Source organism: Urtica dioica, chromosome 10, assembly GCF_054948205.1.
Source record: "Urtica dioica subsp. dioica isolate 48M chromosome 10, U.dioica_male_clone48M_v1_H2, whole genome shotgun sequence".
Lineage (NCBI taxonomy): Eukaryota > Viridiplantae > Streptophyta > Magnoliopsida > Rosales > Urticaceae > Urtica > Urtica dioica.
In genome coordinates, this window is record NC_142765.1 from 22698493 (window position 1) to 22710815 (window position 12323).

A 12323-nucleotide genomic window follows, 5' to 3' on the forward strand; every position below is an offset into this window, starting at 1 on the left:
AAGTTGGCTAGTTTGCTTATAGTTGACAAACTATGGCTATTTTGCAAAAGCTTAAGTTCTATTTGGTTATATAGCCGCTTCACCCTTTTGTAAATAAAGTTTTGGTGTTTTATGAAAATATGTTGCCGATACAATTAATAAAACAAATTTTTTTTTTTAAGAAGAAAAAACCGTGTGACAGTATTGCGATAAATATAGTGCTGTATCACATATTAAATTTGCCTTAGGCAGTGTAGTTGGAGAAGAATCAGCCCCAAATATAGTGTTATACTGTGTCATTGGAGATGTCCTGAGTCAATGATATAAATAACCTACCCGTGTGGGTGTGGCATTCAAGCTCAATTTTATGGCTTAAAGAAAGTCTTTTGTTCTTTCTATATATCCTCTCTCTCTCTTTTTTCAGGGAATATATCATCTCTATTATTGAAATTATACTAAAATATTATCTATTTGCTGGGATAATATTGCTGAGGTAATAACTATTTATTGCAATTTCCGCTGAAATTATCTGCCCCGATGTAGGTCTACTATGGTTTTAAAGGCGCACCTACCAACATGATGTATCTTAACTATGCCATTATTATGATTTCGAGATGTTAGCAATGGCCAAGCATATTGAAGAAAATTTAATAAATTAATCTATATATGTACTATAAATTAATATAGATATAAGTAAACCACACAAAAAATACACTATTCACTAGCAATACAAAATTAATCCGATTAGTTGATCATGTGACAAATATCAGATTTTTTTTTTTTGAGGAACGAAAATATTTATATTAAATAATATTTTAAGATAATCGTTAACTGTGCGAGGTCATGAAAATCATGTGCACATATATAACAGATGCGTGCTATCCAGGTAAGGATATTTTTAATTCAGCCAGATTATGGGAAGGGATTTAACTTGTTAAAGTAAGGTGACATTTTTGGGATTGGTTACTATTTGTGAAGTCTCTATTTCCATTTATTGTATTTTGAGAGGTTTGTTGAACCGATTTATCGTTCCAATAATCTATCAAATGTTTTTGAAAGTTGAGGATTCGTATGTTTACTTTAAGAGAGAAGGGTCTCAGAATCCGATTATGAAGAATGGACCGAAATTCGAAGACGTCAAGATATAAATATATAGATATTAAATACGAGCGAAAGAAATATTTCTTTATTGGATTATAAGAATGAACAAAACAAATAAATACGAAAGGAGCATGAGACAAATGAACTGAAGGCAAAAGGTAAAATATGAAATTGTATAAGCTTCTTCAATAATGAGAAAAACCGTGCCATTAAAATTGAAAGTGATTGGCTTTTATAGCTAGCTCGCTGGTCATCTCCTTCTCTCAGCTTGCTCCACGTGTACGGCCGGGAATGGTCTTTATCTCGCCGATCTCGGGACTCATCCTCTTCTTTAGGCGTCTTGACCGATTCCTCGAAGAAGTGGCTGGTATACGTTATTTTGGCGGGTTTATCTTTCAGAGACGCAGGGCTTATGGGCCTCCGACTCCGAACTGGGCCTTACTGCTCCCTTTCTGAGGAGAGACCTTATCACTGCACTGGGCCGAACTCGCGATGATCTTGAGCTCTTTGGGCCGAACTGGCTTTGGGCCTAACTGGTCCAGCTCGGGGGGGGGGGGGGGGGGGGAGGGGGCGATATCTACTCCCACAAGGTTGTTTCATCGCACAACATGGCATTAAAATTAAGGTCTACGCAGTTACGACTAGTGAATATGGTTATGGGATTGCTCTCAATGTGTAAAGGGGCCGGGTTGGATCGTCTCGGCCCTTTTTTTCAAGACCAAAAAAGGTCAAGACCCGGATCTGACGCAAACTCTGTTATTAGAAAGCTAGACCGGTCCAGCCCTAAAGAATAGGACCTTAGGCTCAATTCAAGACCAAACCCTCGACCCCTCAGAACTCAAGGCTGATCTTGGGCCTGGGCTTGAAAATGGTCTATATTGGACCTCAAAAAGCTCAAAATATAATTATAAATAATAAATTAATGTTTTTAAAAGTAAAAAAAATACACTTTTAATTTAAACAACAAAAAAATTAGTAAAAAACATTTATATCATTAATAATAAAACTTAATTTATGGGTCAAAAGTATATTTTATATATAAAAACATAAAATTTAAACAAAAATAAAATATTTATTTTATTTCAAAATGGTTGGGCATGAATCTGGGCATAAACAAAATATAATTATATAAAATATTTATTTGTATAACCTTGGTTCAAATTTAGCGGATGGGTGAGCATGGCGAGAGGCGCACCAATTATATCTCACAAGCTATTAGCGGATGATAGGTATATGTATTGCAAGGCAAATAAGGGAAAAACTGAGAATGTGTCCAGGATGTTGAGATTAATTTCTGAAGCTTCCGGCCAACAAGTAAATTTTGAAAAATCATCAGTTTTCTTTAGCTCAAATACGGACGATAGTGAAAAGCAGCAAGTATCCAAAGGGGGTCAGAACAGTATGTATTTGGGGCCCCCAAATACGATGGGGAAGAATAAAAATGCGATCATGGGTTCATAAAGGATAGACCGCAAAAGAGAATCAACGGGTGGGATAATAAGTTGCTTTTGCGCGTGGGAGAAGTTCTCCTGAAAATGGTGACGCAAGGTATGCCGATTTATGCTATGAGCGTTTTTATGCTAACTGATGAGCTCCGCAATGAGAAAGAAAAAAAAAGATGAACAAGTTCCGGTGGACCTCGAACTCAAGGGGAGGGAAACAAATTGGTGGATGAGGTGGGAGAGGTTAAGCGTTCATAAGAGAATGGGAGGGTTGAGATTCCTTAATATTAAAGACTTTAACATCTCTCTCTTGGGAAAGCATGGCTGGAGATTCCCTGCAAATGAAAACTCGCTGGCTATTCGAGTTATTAAAGCTCGCTATTTTCCGAGGTGTACGTTTTTAGAATTTGAACTTAGTCACAACACCAGGTATATTTGGTGGAGTATTCTAGAAGCCCAAAATCTAGTTCGACGAAGGATCAGGAAGAGTATCGCACGTGAGATGGAGACTAACATCGTGGGTGACGTACGCTTGGATACCGGATGACGACAATCTGTGCGTGTAAACACAGAGCCTGGCTACGGTGGAAGCGAAGGTTCATAGCCTCTAGCGAACTGTGAGGGAATAGGACAGTGTTATCATCTCAGGTATGTTCTCGCCGAAAGACAGAGACTTGATCCTTTCTATCCCGCTTGGCGATCGTAGTGGCCTGAATGGATGGTATTGGAGCCCGAAGATTAGTGGGGTTACTCTGTTAAGAATGCATATAAACTACTTTGGGTGATTAAAGGCATGTGGAATGGGGGTGGGTTGTCACAGTTTTGGAAGGGTATCTAGAGGCTTAAAGTCCCGCCAAAGGCCAAGAACCTGATATGGAGAGCGGGGTCAGGTTTCCTTCTAACGCGAGTAAATCTCAAAATCAAACATGTTGACGTGTATGAGGTGTGTCTGACTTGCAAGGCTGAGAGGGAAACAATCTCACACACCTTCATCAAATGTGCCTTTGTGCGAGAAGTCTAACGGGGCAGTGGACGAGCTGAAGGAAATCAGATCGGGGACTTCAGGGAATGTACGGAGAAGCTGTTCGATGTTGATGAAGAAGACAAACGGCGTACTGTCATGACCTGTTGGGCAATTTGGCGAGTGAGAAATGACAAACTTTGAAATTTCAAGAAATGGTCCAATGAGGATGTATTGAGATTTGCCTAAGAGAGATATCGTGATTGGGTTTTAGCTCAAGATGACAGTGGGAGAGATGAGGCTATCAAGCCCAACGACAGAAGCATATTAATTAGATGGAGCTGCCCGGAAGGGAACACGATGAAGGTCAACGTGTGGATGCAGCGATCTTTGACGATGAGAGGCAGCGTGCAGCGGGAATGGTGGTGTGAAACTTGGCGGGATTATTGTTGGGTATTCGATCTATTTCGAGCAAGGGGCGTGAAAGAAGCGCTTATCTTGAAAAAAAAGGCAATGAGCGGATTCGGTGGTGGAGACGAATTGTATCACGGGCGTTAATACTATACGAGATGAAGATCAAATGCTAGTCCCATTTGTCTTTTTTATTACTGAGTGTAGAGAACTTTTATCGAATTTAAATTTTATTAACGTTTATTTTGTTAAACGATATGCGAATCGGGTAACGCATTATATCGCACGTAATCGTGTCAATTCAGACTTTATAGAGGGAGGGTATGTCGCAGTCAACCCTTTTAGGCTATTATCAGCCAATTTGGAGTAATAAAAGTTATGGTCTTTTACTATAAAAAATAAAAATAAAAAAGTTTTCATGAGCATCATATATTGGAAGAAATGAGCTAAAGCTTGGTGTAGCTAGCCGACAATCACGGCAGCCAATAAGGAAAGAGTAAATGTTAAAGTCAAGAGAAGAGACTACATTCACATATATTCCATGTTCACAATCACACCACTATTACTATTCGTTAGTATTTCATATCCACATCCAAAACCTCACTCTCAACTCTCAATTCAATTGTTGTCGTTTTCCCGATTTCGAAACCCCACTCTGCTCCTATCCCACGTGATCTCTTCTCTACCATCAGATATTTCAATAATTTATTAATCCCAACAATTTTAAACCGCAATTTAAATAAAATTACATGCAAACAAACAAACCTTACCCTTGAAGGAATATTTTGCATGTTAATAACAACAATAGAAATGCATATATCATACAAGATTCTCACCCGGCATCTCTCCATATTTCCGTCACATAACTCCATATTTACCGTCCCTCACAATGCCACGTGGCAAACATGCATATCGTCACTACGTGCATCAAATTCAGAAATAATAAACCGTCAGTGCTAGTTATAACCAGAACCCTACGTTTGGTCTAAATTACCATCATACCACTGAGCTTTTCACGACAGAAGTGAAAAAAGAAGACTAGATAGAGAGCCAAAGACAACAACACTTTTCACACACATTTATGACTATTAATTACGTGACATGACACGTCATCAACCGTACCACCACCACCAAAAGAGCTTTATAATTCATAGCTGGCAAGTGGGCCTACCTTTTTATCTTCTGACCTCCCTAGAAAACCTGTCCTATTAATTCCTCTTAAACTTATCAAGGACAAAATAGGCATAAATATATATAAATTAAAACCATTATAACAATTATTAATTTCTTTTTTATTTTTAAACTCAACATTAACATTTATTCGGTGAGAATCCGACACGGTTGGAGGCCAAGTCGTAGCTGACACGTGTCCCCTGCTGCTGGACGTTTCCGATGATGGAGAGCGAGGACTTCGTCGGCGCAAAAGCCAAGCAGAAAGTTCCGGCGTTGTCCACCGGAATGAGAAAATTCTTGGCGGGAAGCTGCCAGACTTTACCACCGCTGAGCCGAAACGACACCGTCGGGACTCGGACGCTGGTCCTCGACGACAAGTCGTAGCACGTGTCGAAGAGCGCGACGGCGCCATTGAGAGGGAGGTCGCGCGTGAGGGCACGGAACGAGTCTCGGAGCGACTCGTAGACCGGGGCGCGTAGGCGCGTGATGGCAGTGCCGGAGTCGACGATGATCCCGCCGTTGCCGGAGTCGTCGATGGCGAAGACGGAGGCGTCGGCGGCGGCGGGGATGAGCCTCCCGCCGACGGAGATCCCCTCGATCTGGACGTAGTAGAACGTGTCGACTTTGCGGTTGCGGAGGATCGGAGCGAGGACGGAGTCGGAGGGAGCGGCGGAGTTGAAGTCCAGAGTCGACGACGCCGACGAGTCTCGGTTGACGAGGCAGTACGAGAACGACGTCGCTTTCATCTGGTTCGTCAGCGAGAGCACTCCGCCGCCGAGCCCCACCAGCCCCGCCGCGCCGACGAACAGTCCCTCGTTGTCGTGCCCGCAACCTAACGCCACGCCTTTCGCCGCGCCGGAGCTTCCGAACGAGATCGTCTCCGTCACGAAATCGCCCACCGTGTACGACCCGTCCCCGTACGCCACCTGAAAATAAAATTAGCAGACATTTCAAAATCGAAAATAAAATTGAGAAAAAAATAATAATAATAATTAAAATTTAAGAAATCTAGAATTAAATCTCTTGACTAATATTAGTTCTATCTAAGTGTAAATGCGACAAGTAAAACCTAGGTATGAATCTACCTAAATTTAATAAAAGCGAAAAAAGAAAATCTACTTGTTGACCAAAAGAATTGAAAAAAACCAAATATTAATGAATTTATCTAAAAATGTGATAAAGAAGAAATGTGACCTGGTAGAGGCAGGAATTTGCGCGGCAGCCTGAGGTGTCGAGGGCGGAGCACTGAGGAGACGAGCAAGAGAGCCGAGAGAAAGACGATGACGTGGCCGGGTCGAAAACCGGGTCGGACTGTCGGTAACAGTCCGTACAGGGGCTGCACTGAAGCCAATTCACGTCGCTCCCCGTGTCGATCACCATCGAGAATTGCCTCGCCGGACTCCCAACCCCCACGCGTGTAAAGTACTCGCCGCTGCCCTCGCTCGTCCCCGACACCACCGGCGTCGACACCGCCGCCTCCGGGAGGATCGACTCCTCCGCCTCCGCCGACGGCCTCAGCTCCGACCTCTTCACGCCCTCCACCGCCAGACCCAGCCTCGCGTTGACCGAGTCAACGCGCGCGGAGTCGCGGACGAGCCGGCCGAGGAGGAGCGAGCGGTACGTCTCGTGGCCGGAGCTCCGGCGAGCGTGGAGCGGGAGAGAGAAGAAACTCGCGGATTGATTGGATTGGGTTTGGGTTTGGGTTTGGGATTGAGAGAGTGCTGAGTCGAGGAACGATTCGCGTTTCAAGGAGAGGACTGAGTGGGCGAGTTCGAGAGAGGCTTTGACGTCGAGGACTGTTTGGGTCCCGGGAATATTCTCACGGGATAGAATGGAAGTGAAGAAGAGTGTGAGCGAAAGGAAGAGGAATGTGAAGTGGTTTGGGTTTTGCTTTACCGCCATTTTCGATGCAGAGAGAGAGAAAAAGATGGAAATGGGAAAGTTGGAGTGAGTGAGTGAGAGGGGTTTTTGGCTTTATTTAGAAAGAAGAAGAACAAGAGATTAGAGAGCGGTTTTGTGATGTGGTGGAGGGGTGTTTTCGTAAATGTACATAGAAGGATGGTGAATTTTGCTGATTCTGTTAATCGGGGTTGGAGTCGGACCGTGGTTTGAAACAAAGAATGGCCCACTTCAACAATGATCTGACATTTTTTTTTTTTTTTTTTTAATTGCTTTAGATATGTGTTTAAAAGTATTCGGAGAAATAGCATATTAGCATATCTCAAATTAGCATATTAGCAAAAAATATATTTAAAATTATTTATTATTTCTAGCTCAGTTTGATTTTATTTACTGTTCTAGTTTTGTTTATAAGAAAAATAATTATTTACTGTTTGAAAATTTATTTTTTGAAAATATTTAAAATATTCACCATTAAAAAGATGCTGCAATTTAAAAAATATTATTATATGACATTTCATATTTTAAGAAATTATATGTTATATTTAAAGTGTTATAATTCATTAAAACGGTCTATCTCTCCTATAGTATTATGTTATACGTGTCTTGTTTTTCATTTGAGCTATTTTATAATTTGCTAATATTTCAACTCTTTCTATTTAGTTATTAATATTTAAATGACTAGATTTGTAAACGTTATTGTGGATAATTCACGGTAGGCATCTTAATAATCGAAGGTGGCCAATGAAGTATAAATCTGTAAGTTCACTGCAAACTCAATATGCTGTGAACAAATAACAATTTTAAATTTTCATGCTAAAAAAAAATAATAATAATTCACAGCATTTACTAGCACAGGAACATATATGAGTTGTGATCATTATTGGAGGAGTTAATACGGGGGACAAACACAATGCATGTGTATAGTTAAAAGTAACTTAAAACTTAAAAGTAAAATCTTGAGCTACAAGGAATTCATATTATTATGATGGGTTTCGTCTAGATTGGTCTCTCTTCTCTTCGTAGTACTTTGTCTTTTTCTAGATTGACTGATTAGACGATTGTTTCAACGAATTATTCTGTTTATAAGACATAACTACTTTTCCTTCCAAGTATGGATGAACATAATTGTACATCAATGGATAAAAAGGATACGTAATTTGCATACTTTTGGCTGACTTAATTCCACTTAAACTAAGGACGTACTTTCATGGCAAAATATGTCAAATCACTTTTGTCTTACGGATGATGATTTTGTAAAACACATACAAAACTTCGGTTAAAAATAAAAATTAAAAATTAAAAAAACACATACAAAACTCGGTACTTTTTCAAAATAATATTTTTACTATCAATGTTGCACAAAAAAATCATCTGAAAAGGAATGACGAAATCCAAGATATTCGAGTGTATCATCTTATAACGCTTCACAACATTTGATTTGTTAATGATCAAGGTCCTAAATGATGGACTAATAACTCGATAGTTGGTGTTACAACTCAGTTACATTGGAATTGTGAGAACTTGCAAATACGAAGTTAATGAGCACGAATCCAATGTATGTCACCTCAAATAACTAATAAATTGGACATGGTATTTGATGTCTGCATTCATAGTCTTAAAAGCCTCATCATGATGAAGACATCTCACTTTGTAAGCTTTTCTTATTCACAAACCACAATGAAGTTTAAGGTAATAACAGCTATACGGGTTAAGTTCGGCCAGATAGTAAGTGAAACAATTGCTTGAGGCCTCACTCTTAAAAAAAAAAAAAGTTTTTTTTTAAAAGACCTTTTTTTTTTTTTTTTTTTGGCATTAAAAAGGCCCAATATAATAAGTGTGACTTAGCTTCCTTAATGGTCTTACTCTTAGGGGTTTTTTAATTATATATTTCTCTGCCTTATTTAAAAAAAAAAGGCCTGATAATTATTTTTTTAATTTTGTAACTAACTAGGCTACCTTAAACTCGAGGTTTAGGATTCAGCCCACGTTTGGAGAGTTTTAGAAAAAGAACCAATTATATTAGGTGACACTAGAAGTAATGGGTTAAAATTCCATATTTGTCCTTAAATAAATACAACGTTTTTTTTTCTTTTAAATTCATCACTTTTTTTTTTTTTAATTCATCACTTTTTCTCTCCTATTTTTTTTCAAACATTTTTTTTTTTTGCATCAAAACTTCAAAAATCCATATCTATCTCATACGAACTCGAAATTGAATGATTTCAAATCCTACAAATTCGTGGCGCCGAGATCTTCAAAAATAGATCCATTGTGTTTGATAAAAAAAATCATGTTTAATGCATCATTTTTACGTTTCCGTTTATTTCCAGATGATTTCCGAAAATTTTCAGTTATTTCCATGTCTAAGGTAGTAACGTGATTTTTCTACATCTATGACATTAAACATGATTTTTCATCAAACACAATAGATCTACTTTTGAAGATCTCGGCGCCACGAATCCCTAGGATTATAGATATGGTTTTTTGAAGTTTTTATGGAAAAAAAGTGTATGAAAAAAAATAAGAGAGAGAAAGTGACAAATTTGTTAATATATAAAGGTAAATCAGACATTTTTTTTTCTTATCAGTTTGTTTGGCTATATTCCTAAAGTTTGACAAACATGGGCTAAAACCAAAAAATGAGGTTTGTTTTTTTGCCATATTTCTAGAACGCCCATTATTTTTTACCTTTGCCCCCGTGAGTATTGGGCCGGCCCTGATACGAGTACACGGTGATTTGTACATTTTCATATGATATTCAAATGTTAAATATTGTAAACTACGATGTTGACCAAGATAATGAGTTAGAATATTACATCAAACATAAAATTATATGCACGTGAATCTATAAATTTTATGTATTAACCCCATATAGTAGAATCGATTGATATAAAAAAAAATAGAAGCTCGTAATAGGTTTGTCAAATTTTTAGTCCGAAGCATTATTATCAATATTATTTTATATGGGTCCACGAGGTCTCAAACCTTGACCGAAGAATTGGTTTTGACGAACTAACACAATTTGGAATTAAGTTCAAAATAAATTTTGCACATTCTTTAGTCCCTTCGAGATCTGAAAGTTAATTTTGGACCAAACTTTCTTCCATGGTCCGAAGGTCTAGAACTCTTGAAGAATAAAATTATTTATCAATGCTTAAATAACGTATTACGACCGTGTATATATATATATAATCTCTCTCTCTCTCTCTCTCTCTCTCTCTCTCTCTCTATCTCTAAAGGAAAAAGGTCTTAAAAGCCTAAAAAATTAATTTATAGTTTCCTAAATTAATTAGAACCAACACTCAAAATCCACCCATATATATTTTGACTCGTGATGCCCTGGTGATCAAGAATTGTTCGAGGGTTACAAAGAGAACCGGTTCAAATAACTTGCATATATATGGTTTTCATAAACTATTTTTATTAAAACCCAAAAAAAAATTAAATTTTGTTGTAAATGTCACATTCTTAAAGTTTTATCTAAACTCATATGTATAGTTTGAGGTTGGCGTGCGGACGCTCTTCACGTGATCCGTGTGGGGTTGACATGGGAGATTGAAGTGGCTCATTCGTGGGGCTGCTCGAACTTTATATCGGAGCAACAAGAATGTGATCAGAGGTGCAACCTCCATGTTCAGGCTTATTCTAGGTTGACCCATACCTTTTGTTTGGACCCTTATTTAAGGATGAGGCCCAAATTTTGTGTCCTAGTATGTTCGGAGTCAGGGTCAGATCTCCAATATGGCCGTTTTGTTGAGGTCGAGGCCCAGATTTCGTGTCCAAGCCTATTCAGGGTTCGGGACGAACCTCCAATACAGACCATTTTTTCTTCAGTGGAAAATGACTTCATAATCAGGGCGGACCCGGGTTACTCATGGGGTGGCCTGGGCCACCCCCCAACATGGAATTATTTTTTATAAATAACTTATACGAATACGAAAATTTCCTTAGTGCCTCGAATTTTAAAATAATCCACAATTACCACATTTGTTTTTATTTTCAAATAATTTTACCAATATTTTTAACGAAACTGTAAAATACTAATAAAATTTAAATGAAACAATAAAAAATTTAAAAATAAGTCTAATCAAATATAACATATTGTGCTATTTACAAAAAATAATGAGTTATTTTGATAATGCTTAATTAATCAACAAGATGCGGATTTTTTTTTTCTTTTTGCTTGAAAATTTTCTTTAAGCCAACAGTTTTTAGTGACATGCCTAATTTTTCCCTTAAATTTTTTGTAACTTTTGTTACTTCTTTTATCTCCATACATCTTTTGTAATATTTCAACCAGCTCTTAATCTTTTGGAATGTTTTGTTTGTGGTATGCTTATTACATGGTTTACCCTCGTGTCTTCAGTCTTTCAAAATTTTTTCTTAAATTAAATGGCATTTTGGCCGATTATATATCATATATGGATCTACATGGATATATTGCATTACATATAAGGATAAATTTATAATATAATTTAATTAGAGTAAGATTTTTATTCATTTTAATTAATTTGACTTGTGTGGCAAATTTTCTTACAAATTAATTTAATATCTATGGCTGGTTTAGATATTTATTTAGGTATCTGCTTAGTATTTTCTTTATATGGAATCAAGTTATTTTATATTTTGATTTTAATGAATGATACATTTTCAGATATTTTAATTTTTCTTGACGAATCTAATTTAAATATTTTTATAAAATATTTATATTTCGGCTATCTTCGACTTCAATTTTTTATTATGCCCACTATTATTATTTCGTTACTAACTGTTAATGCATGAAAATGGATCAACACGAAAACCGGTCCGCGGTTCGGTCTAGGGCCGGACCCTATGACCGCGCGGTGGTCGAACGGGGAAGTTGTCTCGGCACTCGTCGCCTTCGCCGTGTCGGAAAGGGGTTTCCGACGTCTCTTCACCTGAGAAAGAGAGAAACGTGAGCTAAAGAACCCCGGAGGGGTTTCCTCCGGCGGACACTCCGACGCTCAACATTAGTCCAAGTGTCTTGGTTCAAGGTTCTAGAGAGAGAAAGTCTCAGATGAGAGAGAGGCAGAGGTTTTGTAAGTCGTGAGAGAACCTACCTCCAAATGAGGAATCTGAAGGTATTTATAGAAGTGTGATGAGTCGGGGTAGGATGGTCTTTTCATTTTTCCCTTGATTTTTGTAGGGGCTGACCATGCACAATGCTTGAACCTTCCTTGCCCTCGGCGGGGCTGTGATTTTTCCTTCCTTGCCCATGGCAGGGCAGGGATTTTCCTGGGCCTTGGCAGGGCTTAGATTTTTCCTTCCTTGCCCATGGCAGGGCAGGGATTTTCCTGGCCCTTGGCAGGGCTGAGACTTTTCTTTCCCGGTCC

The 12323-nt window shown here is 38.4% G+C and overlaps 1 protein-coding gene across 1 annotated transcript; it reads right to left on the reverse strand.

Annotated features, from left to right (window-relative positions):
- Window positions 1–4919: 4919 nt before the first annotated feature.
- On the reverse strand, window positions 4920–7052 carry ASPG1 (Eukaryotic aspartyl protease family protein). The gene is made up of 2 exons (XM_089628749.1): window positions 6262–7052; window positions 4920–5993 (listed from the first exon to the last, which is right to left on the reverse strand). Exons 1-2 carry the CDS (start codon window positions 6967–6969, stop codon window positions 5205–5207), a joined length of 1497 nt encoding a protein of 498 aa, XP_089484875.1. The 5' UTR covers window positions 6970–7052; the 3' UTR covers window positions 4920–5204.
- Window positions 7053–12323: the final 5271 nt, after the last annotated feature.